The following is a 21,450-nucleotide window of genomic DNA, read 5'->3' as shown; positions in this document are numbered from 1 at the left end:
TCTGCCATTGCTGTAAAACCAACCAAAAAAACCCCCAGTACAGTCTTCAATTTTTAACTATGGGTTTCATTAAAATAAAAATACAAATAATAATATTAAATAAATCTCCTTGTACACAGAAACTAAATATAATTTAATTACAGTGTGAGAAATTAGAGACCAGTTTTATTATATTTGAAAATTATCTTTATCCAGTCAAATTAAATTGTTTTAGAGTGTGAGTGACTGCAAAAGAAGCAACAGTGTCGGCTACTTTAAAGCCTCTGGGCATCTTTCTGCAATTGGACACGGTTGCCTAGCAGCAAGCATTTAGGCGGGGACAGTGGAGGCAGTGAGCAGAGTAGGAAAGAGGGGGCGGGGCTCCTTTCCAACTCAGCAGGGGAGGAGGGCTGTTGGGCTGGGCTCCCCAGACTGAAACGCGGCTTTCAAGTTGGTGGTAGTAACCCCACTGTTAGCATTGCTGCCCCTTCCAACCCATCTACCTTCCTCTCTAATCAGCGGCTAGTCGGTGGTTTTTAACAGTGCACTCGGTACTAGCGTGGGAAGATGTCTAACGTCAACTGGAAGCCCTTTGTTTTCGGCGGGTTGGCTTCAGTGACGGCGGAATGTGGTGAGTGATGCAGCTAGGCCGAGCAGCGTGACTTCCTGTTGATTATTAATTATTTACAGTGTCGCGTGAGTGTTAATACAATGCTCTGTGTTGCAGGAACATTTCCAATCGACCTAGCCAAGACGCGCCTTCAGGTACAAGGTCAGGTGGGCGATAGCAAGTACCGAGAGATCCGCTACCGAGGCATGCTGCACGCTATAATGAGAATCGGAAGAGAGGAGGGGCTCCGAGCTCTGTATTCAGGGTCAGTAGGACGGACTCGCATGCTAGTGTTGTACGTGGGGTCTCCATAGCCTCGGCTCCCAAACGTAACTGCATTAAGATCTGACAAAGCTTTTCAACAAATTCCTTGTGTGTTTCTGTATGTTCAGAAATTTTTACACTTCCTCTCTTTCGGTACACTTCCTTTTTTGCTGACAGCCACATCAAAACCTCTTCCTCGACTCTCGAAAGAGAAGCTCTGTTTTAGATTAGCCAAAAACCTTCAGAGATACTGCTGAACTGGGTAATGAAAGTAAACTTCCTTTGTTGCAGGATTGCTCCTGCCATGCTACGGCAGGCCTCCTACGGGACCATAAAAATTGGCACATACCAGAGCTTTAAGAGGCTACTGGTTGAAAGGCCAGAGGGTGAGTCTCAGTTTCTCTTTCTCTGTCTGAAACAAACACACACACAACCACACACTCAGCCTGCTGTTTATGGCAACATGTGCACATTCCTCTTGAAGGTCACAGATGAGGCACAGATGTGCACGTGTGTGACCTACTTAAACATGTATCCTCACTTTTCCTCATCTGAGAGCTCTTTGTAACAGTCAGCGCCTGCAGTGAAACACTGAAAACTGACTGCTGCCCAATATCAAACGCAGCTTGTTCACAGTTACAGCCTGCCTCCCACTCGCTCTTCTCTTTCAGACGAGACGCTGTTGACTAATGTGTTGTGTGGCATTCTCTCCGGTGTCATCTCCTCCTCCATCGCCAACCCTACTGATGTGCTTAAGGTAACTATTTACACACATGAGGGTCGTTTCGGATCTTGTGTTCTCTTTATCAGATGGCAGTAGGACACGTCTGACAGGTTTTTGGAACTGTGGTGAGGCCTGGAGCCATTTTTTTTGCAGATACAGACTGCAGCTTTTTCACTTTTGTTCTGTTGTATAAGGAGTTGTAGTCTTGAGGAAGCAATGTCTTCTTTTTTCCCCCAAGTCTTAACTTTTGTTAAGTGGAATGAAGGGCACCGAGGTGTCCCTGTGACCTCAATTATGTGTTATTTATAGAGTGAAACCTCACAGTTTTAGCATAGTGTTCTGTAAATGATATGCGTGCAGGACTGCCAGTGCTTGTCTGTGCTCAGACTGTGTCCTGGCTAGGCGTGGCTTTTTTTAAAACTCCTTGTAAGCCACATGACCTTCTGTCTGCAGTCTATTAAGGGTTAACAGGGTAATACACGGGCCTGCTGTTGGGGAACATTATGTTTTGATCACATTGTGTACTAGCTGCGCATGCCAAGCCTTTCACTGAGCCAAGAAATAAACCAGGCCTGATTTGCTAACAAGTCAAGGATGGGCTGGAGGGTTCTTGGAAGTGGGGATTGGGAAAATACTTTTGAGTACTGAGCTTGCCAAAAACAATTCCAGCAAACTTTTAAATTCCAATAGAAGCCCAAGAAATACACACTCCCCTAAGTTGGCTTTGCAGCGTTACACATCGTTTGTGCACTCTTGCCCTTTTCAAGTTCAACTTCGTAACATTCACCTCTTTCTGTCCTCCCAGATCCGCATGCAAGCTCAGGGAAATGTGATCCAGGGCAGTATGATGGGCAATTTCATTAATATCTACCAGGAGGAGGGGACCAGAGGACTGTGGAAGGTGCAGAGAAGCTTCAAAAATGACAGCAGTATATACAGCATTGAGATAGTACAGGCACCCAACTTTAACCTTTTCTCTCTCCGCATCAGGGTGTCTCTCTAACAGCTCAGAGGGCAGCTATCGTGGTCGGGGTGGAGCTTCCAGTCTACGACCTCACCAAGAAGCATCTCATCCTGTCAGGTTACATGGGGGACACCGTGTACACACACTTCTTGTGAGTTTGAACTGGCTCCTCTTTGGCTATCGTGTCATGTGGTGCAATAACATTCAGGAAATTGCTTGCAAGTGGGGCGTATTCTAATACATTCAGGTGGACTCGAGCCAGAAAAACAGATCAAATACAGATTTTGGCTCATTGTTTGAAAGGAAGGGTTTTTTTTGTTGTTGTTTTTTTGTTTTTTCATAAAAATCCTTAAAATAAAAAGGTCTTCCTGAGAATATCTGTTATACAGACAGGTATTGTGCTGTATTGTAGAGATTACTCAGCACTCCCAGCGGAAACCATTTCACAGTATTCCTCTTAGTTATTTCAGGATGTCTGCTCAGAGCTGCAGTGATGCCAAGTTTGTACCTGCCAGAGACTTCAGTGATTGTATTTATAGCAGCAAATGCCATGTGGGTACTTGGACGAGGCTGAGAATATTTTCTGTTTGTACTGGTGGTGTACACACTACCATAAAGACTGTTTTTAGTACCAGCAACATAGCTAAGGGACATAATGCATTTACCCTTATGGTCAACAGGTCCAGCTTTGTGTGCGGCTTGGCGGGGGCTCTGGCATCAAATCCAGTGGACGTGGTCCGGACACGCATGATGAACCAGAGAGGAGGAGCGCTGTACCAGGGAACATTAGACTGTCTGCTGCAGGTCAGTCAGAACCCCTGAAACGTGCTTAGATTCTGTTGCCCTCTAGGTAAAGAGTTACTCCATCGATTTTTGAATCAAGTCTTCTCATCATGTAAACACAGACACAGTCTTGAAAAAGAAGGCACTTGGACTGCTTTAAGCTTGTGAAGATATTTCAGCTCTCATCCAAGATGCTTCTTCAGCCCTAAAAACAAATGTAATCGATGTTTCAAAGGAAGATTGATATTTCCGTCTGCAGTAATAATACGGTGCTGACCTTCTCGCCCTTTCATTCATGCACATATATGGAAATTCAGAATCAGCATGAAGGCTAATTTGGAGTAGGGTACAAAGTGGCTTGCAGATGTGCAGCAACTGCGGATAAGGTGAAGCAGCTTAAATGCTGTACTTTATATTTGATTTGTCATTAGAATGTGTAGGAGAGCATCGACAGGGCTGTCAGCTGGAGTGGATCGAGAATTAGGCTGAACGTCACTTTGTGACTGGCCTGAACTAATTTTGTGCTCTATTTGTATCACATGTAAAATGTGAGAAAATGATCCCTGATGAAAATTAGTGCAGGGGAGACAGTTAAGCAAAAAGAGAGGAGCATTCTGGGAAGTACAGGATCTAGTGGTTTGGTTTTTCATGCAAAAGCCCATCTTTATTGAGCTGTGGAATACTTTTTAAAATGCAGACATCTTCATGACTTTCAGCAGCTGTGAAGTTTAGACATTTCCATTAGTTGGTCATGTATGATTTTTTTTTTTCTTGATGGTACATAATTACTGTCATAGCAAAGTTGAATATCCAGATCAGACCTTAATTTCACTCGTTCTTCAGTTCCTGTAAATAGATGCGCAGAGTGGGTGATCATCAGAGAGTAAAGAGTGTTTGTTTTCTTCTTTCAGACGTGGCGCTCTGAAGGCTTCATGGCCCTCTACAAGGGTTTCTTCCCCAACTGGCTGCGCCTAGGACCATGGAACATCATTGTATCCTTTCCAACTCCACACAGATGTTGTGATCTGTATATATAGATAGATATCCTCTGTGGTGCGACACCTTCTAAACTGTAGGAAATTCTCTTATGTATTTGCTGCCTTTGTTTCACTGAGGAAGGCTTTGTTAAACGCTCGCTAACTCTTTTATTAACTCTGTGAAACTACTGCCTCACTGCCCGACTGGTACTGATTAGAGGCAAATAGCTGCATGTGATGGAAATAGGGAAAGGTGTGGAGAGTGAACATTATCAAAGGCTAAGACTGGATTAAAGGTGATTGAACAGGGAAATAAAGGCTGGCAGATACTCACTGTGCTCCAACCAGGCCTGAAAGATCTAATGAGATTAGTTCTTTTTGGAGCAGAAATTAAAGTAACAAGAGAGACTCTGTGGTGCCACTCATTCTGACCAAAAAAAACAAAGTCCACTCCTCTTTTTTCTTAAGTTCCTTTACTCCAATTTTCAGTTCTTCCTCACCTATGAACAGCTGAAGCAGATCAGCGTGTGATCAGCAGAACAACATGGCGGAGATGAGTGTGAGCGCACGCTCCAAGAGGAGCTGAGAGGACCAAGATTGGGAAAGCGAGCTTGATGGAACCAGCAAGGGGAAAGGGGAACGCACATGTAGACCTGCTTGAAGGGTCAGAATGTGAATTTGCCAGATTCGTGTCTGGAGTGTCTCCTGAAGCCTATGGTGAATGTGGACACAGCACACACACAGATCCATGTATTTCATACTTTTTCTCATCTAAATGCTACGTCAGGCTAAGCAACTTTACATTTGCTATACAATTCCCTCAGATTCACGTGGCCTGATTTACTGACTGGGAACCAACAGTCCCAGGAACTTTGCTTAAAGGTGGCTCTAAAGTCACAGGGAAAACACGAGGCTTCTACACTTTTTAAGTGCTCTATAACCGAGTGCCTTAGTTTGAGATGCGGGGCTGTCTGAGCTCTACGCTGCATAAGGACAGCAGCTGACAATCGCCATAATCACTCCCTTTATGAATAGATTGAAAAGATGTTTAGTGTGCACGAGGTGACAAACTTAAATGTGAATATTGTATTTGGGTTTTTTTGTTTAGTTTTTTTTTATTAATTTATGTGTTTCTAAATTTAAAGAGACGGGTGTGTGAAAAGGTAAAATTATTTCAAAGAGTTTTCCCTGAGGTGTTTAGCAAAGAGCTGGGAATAATCCTGGCGTGCTGTAATAAATGAGTTTCATAAACGGCTCCTTGTCCATATGTGGTGATTAGTGGTCTCTCATGCCAGCAAGTGGAGACGGTGAGTGTGACCTCAGGCAGCTGAGGGTTGACTGTGCTCCCCGTTATGTTATCATTTGGTCTGCTGGAGGAAAAAAAAGTTACATAAACCTACGTATTATATCAGCTCCAGGTTCAGCCCGCTGAGCCGGCTGCCGTGGCGTTGTTTATGCTTTAAGGCGCCCAAACTGCTGCACGCGAGCCGCAATTAACGCCAAATGTATTTCTATATACTGCATTTGCTGTAAATGTGAGCTTTTATTGTGAGGAATGAATATGCCGCTGGCTGTTATGTGTGTATGCGTGTGTGTGAGCTATTGCTGCTGCCAAAGTATAAGCCAGTGTAACTTTTGTTATACCTTGTTGATGTAAATGCCCCATGTATATTTGAAATGATTAAAAATAAAGGACATGGATTTTTCACAGTATTGTCCTTTCCTGGTACCACAGTGTGGCACTGTGGAGCTACACACTCACCTCAGCATAACTGAATACACCAGTATCTGTTTATTATGAGTTTTTGTTGTTTTAATTCCCAAACCTCAGCTTTGAGGCCACAAATCTAGCACAGTCGTGTTTCTCTGGGATCGCCTGGTTCCTTTCAAACGTGTTCAAGCGGCATCCCACGAACGTTATGAATTTTTCAGGGGGAATATAAGATGTAATTGTTTTATTTCTGTGGGTAAATTCCCCAGTTTTCCCTCATCAGAGCTGTTTGAGGAGCTCAGGGGAGTGGAAGGCGCCGCAGTGAACGCGCAGGTCTCTGCGTGGATCTGTGCCTCGCTGTGTTATTTAGGGAGCGCCACCGCGGGACTTATTACTTGTGTGAGAACTGATACTGTTGGGTCTGCTTCATCTCAGCCACTGAGTCTCAGCGCAGCGTTTGCTGTTGGCGTCCTGAGCGTGGCTGGGTGGAATAGCTCGATTCAAAAACAGTGCAGCAGAGTGTGGCAGGAGGACAGGTTTTAACACTTGGGTACGATCCACCCACAGCACAATTAGACCTCTAGGGCTCGAATCCGTGTCAAATTGAGGTAGAACAAGAATCCATGAGGCGAGGTGTAAAACAGAAATGAGAATAACGTGTGGCTTGATGCCAGGATTCGGCATCTGTAAGTTGGCAATTTAGCCATCTCTGGCACAGTCCTGGACAAGTATGACCACGGGGGATTCCAGCAGTCACAGACATGCTACATTATGGGTATTATTTGATGCCTGGCCCAAATGTGCGGGGGGGGTACCGGCTCTATTGTGTTCCAGGGATCAGAGTGAGCTTTTGTATCTAAGGGATAAGGCTCTATGCTGCTCCAAAACACCCTGCCCTTTTTTTTTTAATTTATTTTTTTCTCTGCCTATTTTTTTTGTTCTTTCAGCCGTTTCTCTAATGAAAATGCTGCAACCCACAGATGGACGAGTGGATGGAAATGCAGACAAGGAGACAAATCTATCGTAGTCTGAGGATCCATTCAGAGCAAGAACTCTGGCGCTCATAAGCCCCACTGTGCTGACAAAGACAGAAATCACAGGCCTATTGCCATTTCTTTTTTACTCACACTTATTTTCAGATATGGGACAAATCTCTTTTTTTTTTTCCCTTGTATTGTCTTGATGCTTATATTTGAGGGAAAAAAATGAATGACTTCCATCCTGAAAGCACATTGTTTGCAGGTCACGGATTTGGCATAACATCAAAATACTGTGCTTAGAGAGATGTCTGAAACATCTCCCCCCTGAAGGGGGGGGAAAAAGTGCAGCCTTCTGTAATTTGAAATCGTGGCTGTGGTAAATATTTTGATAAATTGCACAGCCATACACTGCCCGCGAAGAACAAGCTGACAAAGTGAGGCTTTGGAAGTGAGGAACACAATAGATCGTGCAAAGATGTCAGCTTATTCTTCAGGAATTCTTCCCTGCAAAACCACAAAGATAATTTCGGAGTACATTTCAGAAAAGAAAAATTACAGCAAACCGCTGCAGGATAAGAGAATAAAAAAGAAAACAAAAACTGACATTTTGGGAAATACACTTATTTGCTTTCTTGCTGGAAATTAGATGACAAATATCACTCTGTCTGTAAATATGGGGCTGAAGCCAGCATTTGGTTAGCTCAGTACAAAGCTTTCAAAGTATTTGTGCATAGTATTGCACAAAAGTCTTGAGTTACCCCTGATTGCTTTAGATTTTGCTTCCAAGGAGATGGACTTGTGGTCTTTAGCAAAACGTTGTTGAAAGTTTTCTTTGGACCTTGGCTGCTTTTTCACTCATTTTCAGTCCATTTACTGTACCTGACCATTTACAGAGGAATGTTAATGTGAGCCACTTAACTGACCTTATGAATCATTCAAGCAAGGAAAAGGCAATAACAAGTGATGAACCAGTCTACTGTGTACACATAGCAGAAAGCTTAGCAAAGAATTTATTTTAAATTGTATCTTTAAGCACTTCTCACAAAAACACACAATTTGTTCCCATTTCTTTGTTTGCAACTATGGAAAAAATCTCAAAGATAACACACCGTGACAGGCATGAAATGGTATTTAGCAGTCTCTGAAAAAGAACTACAACAGATGAACTGAAAGTATCTGAATGTCAAAAAGGAAGAAAAATCCAGCAAAGACCTGAGACCAGGATCTGAGAGCTGCTTTCTTTAGAAAGGAAAACAGGGAGAAAAGGCTGAACTGGACTGAAAGCCAGTGGCAATAGGTCTTATGGAGTGACGAATCAGAATTTGGTCGGGAGAGAGGTCAAGACTAATAGAATTATAAACACTGCCAATGCAGTAAAAGTACATCTAGATAGAAGAACATACATTAAAACACTATCAGTCATGGATCGGCCTCCCCAGAGCCCGGATATCAACATTGCTGAAGCAGCGTGGGATCATCTAAAGGCAGCCAACAGCCAAAGAAGAGCTTTGAATGTCCTTCAAGAAGCCTGGAGAAGTATTCCTGAAGAATACCTATAATCATTAAGTATGAATGAAACATGGATGTTGTTTTGTCTAGTTTAAACTTTGGTTGTACTGAAAGAAACTTTGTAAGGGGCAGCCGTTCACTACCTACTCGCCAGTGTTGTCATCCTTTTAAATACAGATTCTTTCCTTCTTTGACTTGATCATCAAAAGGACAATTCGAGAACGGCGCCTCCTTTTTCTGTTACTTTTATAAAAATCTTCAAGTGCCTGACTCAACCGTCCATATTGACTGAAACTCCTTTTCCAAACAAACAACAGGCTCGCTAGATCACAGCGCGGTCGACCTACATTCACACACCACTGGAAGGGGACTGGAACCCCAGGGAGACAGGATCACAAGGATGAGCCGCTGGTAATGCTGCTCCATTGTTCCATTAAGATGAGAACGGGCCAACAGAGTGAATGTTAAAGGAGATAAAGCGTGGGGAGATTTGTTCCGCATGCTGACTTCTTTCACTCTAAGGCTTCAAGAGTCAGGGGAAGTTAAGTCATGTCACTTGTGAAGCTTCTTGACGTCTTTATAAAAGTTAAATGACCTGTTAGTGTGTTCTGCTATTTTCAAAAGAACAGTTTGACATTTTGGGGACTATACAAATTCCCTTTCTTGCAGAGAGTTAGACAAGAAAATTCATCACACCTGAGCCCATGTGCAAATAGCCTGTTCAAAGCCTATTGATGTCATGGGGATGAATCGAGCTGAAAAGCTTTAAACGATTATTTACACCTTCTGTTTTTTAAAGCATTATATGATTGATTATAGGCCAGAACTGAAATCAAACATGATCTTTCCTTTTTTTAAAAACAAACAAAAAGAAACAAAAAATACAGCATCAGATTCGGGATACAGATCATTAGTGGATGATTTTGTGGTGGTCTGGGAGGAATCTTTTGCTGCTGAATGTGAATAAGAGCAGAGATGGTGATCGTCTTCAGGAGGAGGATGACAACTGTGTTGCTACGTGTCTATCCTGGAACAGCATGCCAAGTACCTGGGCATCCACGTCCACAACAGGCTGAACCAGAAGACCAAAAAAAAAAGACACAAGCAGGCTCGGGTTCTTAAGGAAGCCAAGTGCGTTCAGTGTATGATGGAGGTTTTCTGTGACTGAGTTGTGGTAAGCCCAATGTACTTTACTGTGGTGTACTACGGAAGCACTGCTTTGCAATTTTTCCTCGTAAATAAAGCAATTTATTGCTTTCCTGCTATCTAAATTTAGACAGTTTACAAAATATGACTGGATTGATGTGGCTCCGCCCCCCCCCCCCCCCCCCCCCGTGACCCTGATAAGGACAAATGGAGGAGAATGGATGGACGGACTGGACTGAACAGAGCCATCACAGAGCTCTTGTCAGACTCGTTCTGCTTTGTGTAATTCCCAAGCATAAACACTAGGCAGAGCTCATGCACTTTCTTCCCACTAAGACACAGGAGCTGAGGTGTAAACACACCATCTGCCTGTCCCCAACAGCTAGACTCTGTCTCCCCCTCCGTAACCCGCTCAGTCACAGCTCCCTCATTAATATCCCAGTTTCTGATAAGGAATAAATATTCAAATATGCAGCGGTATCAGTTTCCTTGGACGCCTGATTTAAAATTCCCTGCCCTCAGGCGCACAGGCACAGCATGCCCACAGAGTACACACAATCCATACAAAAAAACCCCCACTACACACACACACACACACACACACACACACACACACACACACACACACACACACACACACACACACACACACACACACACACACACACACAGGGGCCTCTGATGTATCCCAGTGGCCTTAGTGGGATTGCTGACACCAGAGCCCTCCCACATACTGTGTGAAGCTGCTGTTCTCCACTTCTGTTTATCTCTGGCATTTTTTTTTAAAGAGGCAGAGGCAATGGGGGGTAAAGTGAGAAGAGTTGGGAAAGACAGGTGAAAGACTTAGGTGGGGAATGGGAATAAAAATGAACTGATGGAATGAGATGTTAGATGGAGTCAACGGGGGAGATATGGGAGGGGGGAACTTTATTGGAACTCAGCTGGCATGGAAGCCGGGGGTGAGCCTGCGTAGAAAGAGAATAGAAGATGACAAGAGGAGAAGGGATCGGTAGGAGAGAGGAGAGGATGCAACACATGTCCTGATTCTCTGCTGCGCTCCAATTAGCATCTATATGAAGCCCGCTTGTCAAGCCGCTGTGCCGAGGACTCGAGACACAAATGCGCCACAAGACGAAGGCTTATTGGTCCTGACATTATTTGACTTGAGAGTGGTGTGAGAAAATGGGTAAAACTGGAAAGATTGGGGTTTTCTGGTGGTGCCTGATGCCTGCAAATATCAGCAGGTGGAATATTTACTCTCAATCTGAATGTGAAAAGAAGGAAAATCAATGTAAGCAACAGGAAGAATACTGCCTTAGAAGGATGCCTTATTTTCAATCATTAAGGTGCTTGTTAAATTGAGGAGACTAAAAGGAGAACCTGAATCACAAGTAGATCCAAACAGTACAGCCAAAGATTTTATCACTCATTAACTAATTATGTGTTATTTTGGAAAATCTAGAGAAAACGAGGTGGAAATTCAACTGAATTTTGCTCAGAAAGGTGAGTTAATTTATTGTAAGACGAAGCGCACAATCAGTGTGTTTGTTTCCCCTGGGTGGGTGATTTCAGGAGACTCTACACCACTTTCCACACCTGTACTGATGACACAGGTCTTATTGATGCTCTTTCCCCAAACTTCGAATAGCTCAGTCGGCATGAAACTATAATCTAATTTAGATGTTCAAAGGGTTGGAGAGCCACACATTTTAATTCTCTGGAACTTACCCGGAGCCAGCAGGCACTTAGAAATCAGTGACGTCTGTGGATCTCCCCAAATCTGCTTTTAATCATTAGAAGAAAAAAAAAGTAGTTAAAGCAGAGTCACATTTTGATCTTCACAGAGATTCATGCTTTTATATCCAACAGGCCAGACTATTGTAATGCTCTCCTATCTTGTCGACCCAAAGAAGTCATAAATCAGTTACAACTGATTTCAGCCTGAGGGCTGACAAAGAGGAGAACATATAACTCCTTTTTAAAGTCCTGACACTCGTTGCCTGTCAGACTCTGGATCTGTTTTAAAACTGCTTTAGTTTTCATGAACAAGTTTTTATTTCTTGTTTTTTAGTTATTGCGACGTTGGATTTTGTTTATTGGTTTCATTATTACCTTCTTTAACATCTTTAGTCCCTCCTGTGTGTGTCTCAAACTGTTTTACTGCTTATATTTGATATTTGTTAGCGGCTTGTCAGTCATCTAAAATCCCAGACAATAGGTAACATATATGTATTTTCTCTGGGATGTATTTCATTGTGCTTTGTACATATTCATTTAGTTGTCTTTGTTCTTTGTAACTGTAGTTCATAGTACAGTAAAAACAACTGTTTTTTTAGGTGCAGCAAATAATGGATAAGAAGTTTGAATTGTAAACAACTGTGCATGAATAACTTTACCGTATGTTTCAATTTTATACTACAATATATTTCTAACTAACCAGGCAGCTCATTATTTTTCTCATTTACAAGATACTTTCTATATAGATGTAATGATTTGGGGTCAAGCTGAAAGAAAGGCAAGATTTTAAATGTATAAGTGAGGTCAGAGGTCAAATGTGACATGATATTTGGGTGCAAACTATAATGTGATATTTAGAATCCCCATATACAGGATCATTTCCTAAATGTTGCCAGTACAAACAAAGGCAGCAGTATTTTAAGCAAAGATTTAAAGATAATAGACATTTTTTGAATTTTATGACATCCATGAAAGTTTGACCTTATTTGACCTTAAGGAAGAGGTCAGAAGTCCAAAGTAACGTGCTATTTGGAACGCCCATAAATCATTCCCTATATGCCTCTAGCTTGTCAGTACAAACAATGGCAGTGAGAAACATAATTCTATTTAGCATTTTTATCACTTTCACCTTCTGATCCGTTTATTGACTTTGAAGAAGAGTTCAAAGGTCAAAGGTGACATGATATTTGAAATCTTTTTATGGTACTTTCTTTATGTTAACAACGCACACCATACTTGTAAGAATCATAGTTTCTAAGGCTTTTTTTTTTAAGTTAATTTTCGACCAATGAATCATTACGTTGTTCTTGAAGACTTTGGTGGATGTGAGTCAATTTGTAATGGGTTGCTAACAACACTCTACACCTCTACAAAGTTTTGTGAAAAGTAAAAGTTTCTGATCTGTTGTGTTCGCACAATGGAAAAACAAAAGCACGGCCTCTTGGGCAGAGATAATAAAATAAGCAGTACTATGTACTGTAGCTTTTCAGATGCTCTTGGCGTCACTTCCACAGAAATGCATCTGTAATTGGAGATGGATTATTGCGATGACCTGACTTTGTTTGCGAGATCCCCCAAGTAATGATTCCAAAATGTAAAAAGTATGTTATCCATAGCAAAGTCACATCATGCATCAAACACCTAAGCTGAATTGTTACTGAAGTGAGAGCTCGGCTGGCTTGATCGCCATCGAGCTATGTTCACAGCTCCTCCAATAGCGTTGTGGGATATTTATGCTGCTGTAGTGTCCAGGGAACACATACTACCCCGATATTCCCCCTTAAATAGTCTGTATCTAGCACACTGCGGTTTCATATTATTTAAGATTTAGTGAAGATAGTGAAGATTCTCATCAAGAGAGTTTTCGTTAGTTGGCACGAAACAGCATCTTTTGACATGCGGGCTGATCAAATGTTCTAGTTTTGGGGTATTAAACAATTTGAATCACGAGCGCTTCCCTTCATGGCTGCCAGATCTCAATCCAAGTCAGCAACTGAGATTTGGCAACAGTGTGCTGGCCACATCACCAAAAACACCAGATGAGGGAATAGTGTTTTTACCTCCAGCAGGCTTTTAGGATACTTAAATGAACTCAGGTAGCCCAGCATAGACGGATGAGCTGAAGTATCTTCTGACTCATATTTGTGGCTGATTGCAAAGAGCTAAAGGTAAAGTCTTCATCGGTGTGCTAATGCTTGTACAGCCTTAATACCTGAAGTGAGTCAAATCTTGCACTGCTTAATGCGTTTAAGGATTTCAGTCTAAATCTGTCTGATGCCATTTGGGAGCAAAAAGAGAAAAAGAGAGAGAAAGCAAATGTGCAAACTCATCTCTGCTGTGTGGAGAAGCAGCCACCAAATGAATTAACATGGCTCTCAAGAAAAGGTGCATAAAGCAGAGCATACTCTCAAGAAACCATTTACTCTAGTTTTATTGCAAAAGTGGGAAAATTTGTGCCACTTTCACGCGTCTCCCTGCCTTCTCTGAGATATTTTTTAAAATGATTGACTTTGTATTGGTCTCATTGTGAGTTCCCCTCCCTGTGTCATATGAGTGAAGTAGGCCAGGCACTGTAGGGGATCACAGATCAATCATGGCACGCACACACACACACACACACACACACACACACACACACACACACACACACACACACACACACACACACACACACACACACACACACACACACACACAGGCATGTAACTCTTCTCCTATCTTAACCAAATAAGAGTCACATGTCTTCTGGAGGCATAAGGCTTCGCATCACACAGTAATCTGCTGAGGGAACAATCACGCCACTGTTGCCGCTGCAACTGTTTGACTGTTTGAGGTGAGAGGCCCATCACGCCCTCTCTTCCTCTCTCTTTCAGCTCCACAGGTGCAGTCTGACACAATGTCTGGCAGGAAGCTTGCGTTTCAAAGAACATGCCACAGTGTGATCTCGGGGAAGGGTTTTCTGATCGCATCCCTGATAACCTACTTATTGCGTTATGCGTTACGCTGGTGTAAAAAGGCAGCAGTCATGTGGCACTTAAAAAAAAAATAAAAAAACCCCCGCAAAAAACATGAACAATCATGTGATAATCAAAGAAAAGATCTCATTTGTGTTGATTAACAAGAGGCGATAAGAACCAGTCGTTCTTATTGCCTTTGTAAAACAGTGGACTATAGAAAGGCAGACAGAAGACAGAAGGACACAAACTTACATCCTCAAGTACTGCACAGCTCTAAAAACCTCCATTCACAGACACAGACACACAGACACACACACACCGAGTGGATTTATTGAAACTGTTTGCCAATAAGGTCACAACACCAATTAAAGTCACACAAGGAGTGCATCTCGTTTGCAAGCTCAGTCGTCTGACCTCCGCTCACACAGAGGGGCCAGTGTATTATAAAGAGGTTATGGTACACACTTGTGTGTACGTGTGGTGGTGGAAGGGGGTTGAGCTTTACTGCAAATTAACAAGAAGATCATCAACTGTAAAAACATAGATGGGTTTTTAGCTGTGTGTGCTGAATACAAAGCAAGAGTAGAAAGGGGGAAAATAGGATAAAAGCCGCCCATTATCATACAGTTACATGCCTTAAAGCACTGTTGTTGTTGTTGTGGTTGTTTTTTTGTTTTTTTTTAATGAAGTCTCTTTTCTTAATGACGTCCACTTGTTCTCTGTCTCTCTCTCTCTCACACACACACACACACGTATAAAGTTCCATCTGTCATGAATGGTGTGTGTGATGTGTTAACATTTAAGGGGTTGGGTGCTGAAGCCACATGAAGGACTGCTTCGGCTAGTTAGCGGGGTTTGTGAGTGTATTTCTGCACAAGATTTTTTTTCTTTCTTTTGGTGCATAAAAATCATCCATAGGCCCTCCTTCAATAAATCTCACTAAACTGACATTTCTATTTTAGCAACTTGACCACATGTCAGCAAGCAATTGTGTATTTCTGGCCGTCTCATAAATCTAAACCCAATACCGCTTCTTCTTGTAGCTTTAGTTTTTGGCGGTTAACAATTTGGAGGTGGTGGAGGGGTGTTTTGGGGGGCATCTGGATATTAAGCAGCTAATTGCTTTACTGTGTTTGCCAGCTCGGAGCGTCTATGCTATAATACATAAACAGGTCCTTAAAGCTGTCTGCTACTGCTGGTAAGGATGCTATTAAGAACAGGGAGGTTAAAACAAGGCTGGGTGATTCACATTAATATTTCATCATTTAATCCTAAGCATGCTTGGAAATGATCTTGTACTTTTTCAATCTATATGAACCCCCTGGATTGATATAATGCGTCTCCACGTTCACATGCCCCAAAAACGTCATTAAGAAAAGAGACTTCATTAAAAAAAAACAAAAAAACAACCACAACAACAACAACAACAGTGCTTTAAGGCATGTAACTGTATGATAATGGGCGGCTTTTATCCTATTTTCCCCCTTTCTACTCTTGCTTTGTATTCAGCACACACAGCTAAAAACCCATCTATGTTTTTACAGTTGATGATCTTCTTGTTAATTTGCAGTAAAGCTCAACCCCCTTCCACCACCACACGTACACACAAGTGTGTACCATAACTTTAGAGGACATTACGATACTCCCCATCCATAATCACTACTCGCTAAATGTCTTTACCTTAAAGTGAGGCTGTTTATAAAAGTAGAAATGCTTTTAACCCTCGTAAGGAAGATACAGTGTGTCCCCGTACTGTGACAGCATTAACAGAATTAGGTCCCAACAACATGAATCATACCTGAGGCACACACACAGACACGCAAGCACGCACTTCCATGGTGGATTTTTTTCTCCTCACACAGACGAGCTGTAATAGGAGGCATGCATCACTAATCTCGGTATTAAGATGCCATTCCAGAGTTCAAAGTGGGGTTTTTTCTCTCCCACTTTCATTTCCAGTTCTCTTACAGTTTTTTTTACAGAGGCTAGGACACATTTCTCAATACTTAGGTCACTTTTGCAAAACTCCTCACACAGTGAGCACAACAGAAGTCTATGTGGGCTAAACTGAGGATCAGTTATCATTGTTTTGGCACAAAATGCATTCAATAACTACATCTCTCAAATTTCATGAATTATTTTCTCACTCAGACACAACAACTGCCAAAAATCTTTGTACGTACAGGACATTTTGCATGTACTTACATACTGTTTTCAAAACTGTTAAACTTATGGTCAAAACAATAACATAATGCAAAACTGAATAAGACAGCAAAATCCAACAGCAATATTTTATTGAAACATATTTTAAATCTAAAAATGCAGTTTAACCAGCCACAGCTGATTCTCATTGTAGATGAACATCTACACAGGTGTTACTCCTTCAATGTCATTACAAAACACACACAAAGACAACTTTTACAAATTTACTACTGTAACATCTTATGTTGCCTTGTGGATTTATGTTAGAGAGTCATGGAGATTGAAGGCAAGCAAACACACCACATTTTCATCTTTGTGGATGAGGCAGGTTTCAACTTGGCCAAAGCACGGCGACGAGGGAGCAATGTGATTGGGAAGAGAGCCACAGTGAATGTCCCGGGCCAGAGGGGTGCCAACATCACAATGTGCGCAGCAATATCCACTGATGGACTGCTGTTACACAGACCACTGATTGGGCCATACAACACTGAACGGCTCCTTGCGTTCCTGCATGATCTCTATGGAAGGGTTGTGCTAGGTGAGGAAAGGGATGCGGAGAGAAGGAATCAGCCAACATTTATAACTGTATGGGACAATGTGGCATTTCATCACTCCCGTGCAGTCACCGAGTGGTTTGCAGCCCATCCCAGAATGGAGTCTCTTTTCCTCCCACCTTACTCTCCATTCCTCAACCCCACAGAGGAATTCTTTTCCTCATGACGGTGGAAGGTTTACGACCATCATCCACATGATCAAATGTCCCTCCTGGATGCAATGAATGCTGGATGCCTGGAGATATCAGCAGAAGATTGCCAGGGATGGATCAGGCATGCCAGAAGATTCTTTCCTAGGTGTATTGCCCTAGATGACATAAGATGTGATGTGGATGAGAACCTGTGGCCAAATGGAGAAGACTGAGTAGATTAGCATTACTATTGTATGTGTATCAGTGGATGGTGTGTATACAAATTCTTGTATTCTGGGATTTCTTAGTGCAAAAAAATAAAAATACATAAACAAATATTAACGAATTCTGCATGATGTCTGATTCATTCCAGCAACATATATTGAAATTATAAACAGAGATGTGTCCTTGTTTTACACAAGAAAACACTGTAATGCTACATGTTGCTAGTGTTTTTTAGGTCATTGTTTTGTGGGTGACAAAGTGTGTTTGTCGGCTGTCAACCTTTGCTAGTGTTCTGGAAGAATGAGTTTATTTGAGACCTGAATAAAGTGTTTTGGTAGTTGTAGTGCATTTTGAATGTGAAATGAACTGCTTTGCCAAGCTGACGGTCAGTTAGGAGGACTGTGTGAAGAGTTTTGCAAAAGTGACCGAAGTATTGAGAAATGTGTCCTAGTGGCTGTAAAAAACTGTAACATGCAAAAGACAGAATCCACAGACATGCAGTCAAAGACACACTAAAAATAAAAAAATAAAAAAATTGCCTGTGTTGGTATTAACTTGGCAGTCTGCAATAATAATTCATAATTCATCTTATTTTCAGAAAAGCAGGATGTGCTTTGTGACCATGTATCAAAAGATGGTGGTAACCTACAGACATAAATAAAAAGTACATAAAAACAAGTGATCAGCTAATAAGACATCATATGTGGTTAAATGATATCCAGTGTGTAGCAAGATTTAAATCAAAACCAGTCATCACCTAATACTGTCCTCCAGTTTGTACGAGTAACTTATTACACCATGGTGAGGTTTAAGGTGATGAACTCAGGGAGCCAGAAAGTAGCAGCCTGGAGGACGCTAGGGTGGATCGTCGAGTCAACAAAACACTGGACTGTAGCAATGGGGGCTATTTCCAGCATCAAACTGATAACCTCTCTTTTAACCATGACCATTCCCAAGCTTTCACTGATATTTCTGTTTACTTGCCTGCTCTAGTTGCTTTTTGAGGAAATGTAGTCAAAAATCAACTGACCAATTATGGGCATCTCACAAAGTTTTACCCTCCTTAAAACTCTTTCTCTCTCTCAGTCGGCAGAGTCCACATGGAGTAGTTTCCTGATACCTTTTTTTGTTGTTGTTTTTAGCTGTTGTGTACACAAGACTTAGTTTATCCAAATCTGTTTGAGTCAGGTTGGTAACACGTTGCAACCAACCCCACCCAGATCTGTAATCCAAGTTATAACTAAAAAAAAGGTGAAATCTGGTAAAAGCAAATCCCATGAAAGATTCTTTTTTTTTGACCTATTTTGTTTTTCTAGGTTAGAGAGCATGTTGTTTTAAACACAGTGAGCTAAATATAAATGTTAGTGTGCTGACAGTACAGGTTTTGCATATCACGATTGATAAAATATCATCTGTATTATTTAAATACAACATCAGCTAAAAACAACAACAACATACAAATTAAGTCAAAATGCAGAAGCAGTGTGTGAAAAACTAAGTACAACCTTCTGTTTCCATAGAAATTAAGACAGTAAATTACCAAGTCGCTGCAAATCACATACACTTGATTAATCGATCCTCTATAAAAGCATTCAGATGTGTGTTAACACAATGCCAAGAAGGAGTGATATTAGCAATGATCTTAGAGAAGCAGCTGTTGGGAAGCATTATAGGGCCATTTTCAAACAATTTGAAGTCCATCATTCTACAATGACAAAGATTATTCACAAATTGAAAACATTCAAGACAGTCGCAGGAGTGGATGTCACAGCAATCTTACCCCAGATCCAGACCAGAAAAGATCCAGAAAGAGACTTAACAGGTATAGCTTGTTTGTGATTGCCCCTTCTCACTAAAGTGAACATGTCAGCACAGTTTAGGCTTGGAAAGCTTCATCTAAGCTAAGCAAAAGGCTTTTTAAACAATGCCCTGCGGACAGACAACACCAAAGTGGACATGTTTGACCAATAATGCACAGTGCCAGGTTTAGAGAAAACCAAACACAGAATATCAGCACAAATGCCTCACACTAGTCGTCAAGCACGGAGGTAGAGGGGTTATAATTTGGACTTGTTTTGCAGCCACAGAAGCTGGATACCTTGCTTTTGCACAGCGTCAAATATGACGCCTCCTGTCTGGCAGCTAAAATCAGGGTGAATGGGACTATAATCCCAAGAACAGCAGAAAATATACAAAGAGAAAATAATCAAGGTCCTACAATTGCCTCTTCCAGTTTTAGGCTTTATAAAAGATGTGCGTAAATGTACCCCAAACCTCAATGAACTGAAGTTGTAAAGAAATCTGGACTGACCAGATTATTTTTTTAATCTGTCCTGCTTTATTAAACCTTAGACCTTAGCATACTTATATTTTGTGATCACTACTAAACACAAAATAGAGCTAAGAGTGGAGGGAATACAATTAGTTTTAAAGTAATCTGGTCAGATTTGAAAGTTCTGGACAGATCCACGATTGATGTGATGATAGCAGTGAATGAATTGTTTAAGCATTGTTACAATATATCCTGAGGGGGAATGTGTATGAAATTTAATTCAAATATACTAAGTTGTTCTTGCTATATGTCAGTTGGATCCAAAACATTAGGAAAGTGTAACAATATAGGTCACAGCAAGCCAGCTAACACTGCACACCAAGAATGAAGGCTGGCCTGGCTTATGTACAACAACTCCTGACCTTGCAAAGGTCTCCGCAGTGAGCAAAAGCCAGTCCAAGATCCACAAACGTGTAGCCTCCCCATGGCCACTCTCCCCGCTCTCTGCCTCCAGCCTTCATCATAAATATCCTCCTGAATCTCTTTTTTTACTCGTTCCAAATCTCTCAGCTAGGTAACAAAAATATGACCAAGAAGTAGGGCCAAAGCACAATCTGAATTTAAAAGACTGGTTTTAAAATGAATTGTACTACGACACCGCTCATGCATAATTATAAATTCTTACATACTTTCTCATTTTTTCTTGAATGTCAGCAGTGTGGGCAATGAACAGAGTCCAACACAGGTCGAAATACAAACAATGCTATACTGACAATAATGCAGAGACAAGCTAATTAGCTAATTCTTGGGAAAGCAGTTGCTGCTGAGTCCCCCTACATATCAGTTATTTAAACAAAATATTCAATGTTATGAGATACACACGCTTGACTGATTAGATCACCCAAGTTCATCTTTTGTTCTAATTTCTCTTTTTAAATCTAAACCTGCCCCAAAGGACGAGATGCTAAAACAACACTGGTCAAAAACAGATTTTTAAACCGCAGAGACTGCTGGTTTTGCACAGGAAAATCAATATCAGAAGGCTGTTCCTGATACTTTATGCATTCGGCATAATAAACTCTCCCAGAAGGAATGCAGAAAATGTACGAACATTTGGTTTGTATTTCTTTGGTCCCATAAGATTACCATCTGTGAGGCTGTCTCAGTCTCACCATCTCTCCTCTTCATCCAGGCGTGAAGTTGAATCCTGAGGAGTGTCAGGATAGCACCGACAGATATGTGGAGGAATACAGTATATATTTCTGCCTGCAGCGTATTCTTCTTCTTTTTTGCCATGTCAGTGTCGCTCCATTGTTGAGAATTAACAGACTAAGAACTAGCCAGCTGAACGTGAACACTATTAGGGATGCAATGTGTAAGAATAACACTGACAAATGATATAAAACTGAGAACAGACAGGGCTGGCACAGTGGTTGCAATGTTTAGCACCGTGGGTTCACAACAAGAAGATTCAGGCTTTGAATCCTTGAGCCAGAGGGAGAGGCCCTTCTGTGTGGAATCGCACGTTCTCTCTGTACCTCTGTGACTGCTCTCCAGATACTCATCCGCAGTCCAAAAACACGCTTGCTGGTTTAACTGGTGAATCTAAATTGGCTGTGGGTGTGAAAGATTGTCTATCTCTCTGAGTTAGCCCTGTATGGGCTTCCTCCAAAAGCTCTTTGGGTCCTCCTCCCATTCTAAACTCCTCCTTGATAGCCGGTCAAG

General features: G+C 41.7%; 1 protein-coding gene across 1 annotated transcript; it reads left to right on the top strand.

Annotated features, from left to right (window-relative positions):
- The first annotated feature begins 373 nt into the window (after positions 1–373).
- On the top strand, positions 374–6,002 carry LOC308383436 (kidney mitochondrial carrier protein 1). The gene is made up of 9 exons (XM_080861389.1): positions 374–610; positions 707–854; positions 1,145–1,239; positions 1,525–1,610; positions 2,383–2,478; positions 2,568–2,692; positions 3,222–3,345; positions 4,236–4,316; positions 4,791–6,002. Exons 1-9 carry the CDS (start codon positions 547–549, stop codon positions 4,830–4,832), a joined length of 861 nt encoding a protein of 286 aa, XP_080717515.1. The 5' UTR covers positions 374–546; the 3' UTR covers positions 4,833–6,002.
- The last annotated feature ends 15,448 nt before the right edge of the window (positions 6,003–21,450 follow it).

The sequence above is a fragment of the Rhamphochromis sp. 'chilingali' genome, assembly GCF_963969265.1.
Source record: "Rhamphochromis sp. 'chilingali' genome assembly, chromosome: 16".
In the NCBI taxonomy this organism is placed as follows: Eukaryota; Metazoa; Chordata; class Actinopteri; order Cichliformes; family Cichlidae; genus Rhamphochromis; species Rhamphochromis sp. 'chilingali'.
The sequence above is the reverse complement of the archived record's forward strand: the minus strand, read 5'-3'. Positions and strand labels throughout refer to the sequence as shown.

Bases quoted from the DNA above. Each gene is read 5' to 3' on its own strand.
- LOC308383436 (XM_080861389.1), top strand. From the start codon at position 547: ATGTCTAACGTCAACTGGAAGCCCTTTGTTTTCGGCGGGTTGGCTTCA. The intron at 611-706 runs GTGAGTGATGCA...TCTGTGTTGCAG, and splicing joins TTCAGTGACGGCGGAATGTG to GAACATTTCCAATCGACCTA. The intron at 1,611-2,382 runs GTAACTATTTAC...CTGTCCTCCCAG, and splicing joins ACCCTACTGATGTGCTTAAG to ATCCGCATGCAAGCTCAGGG.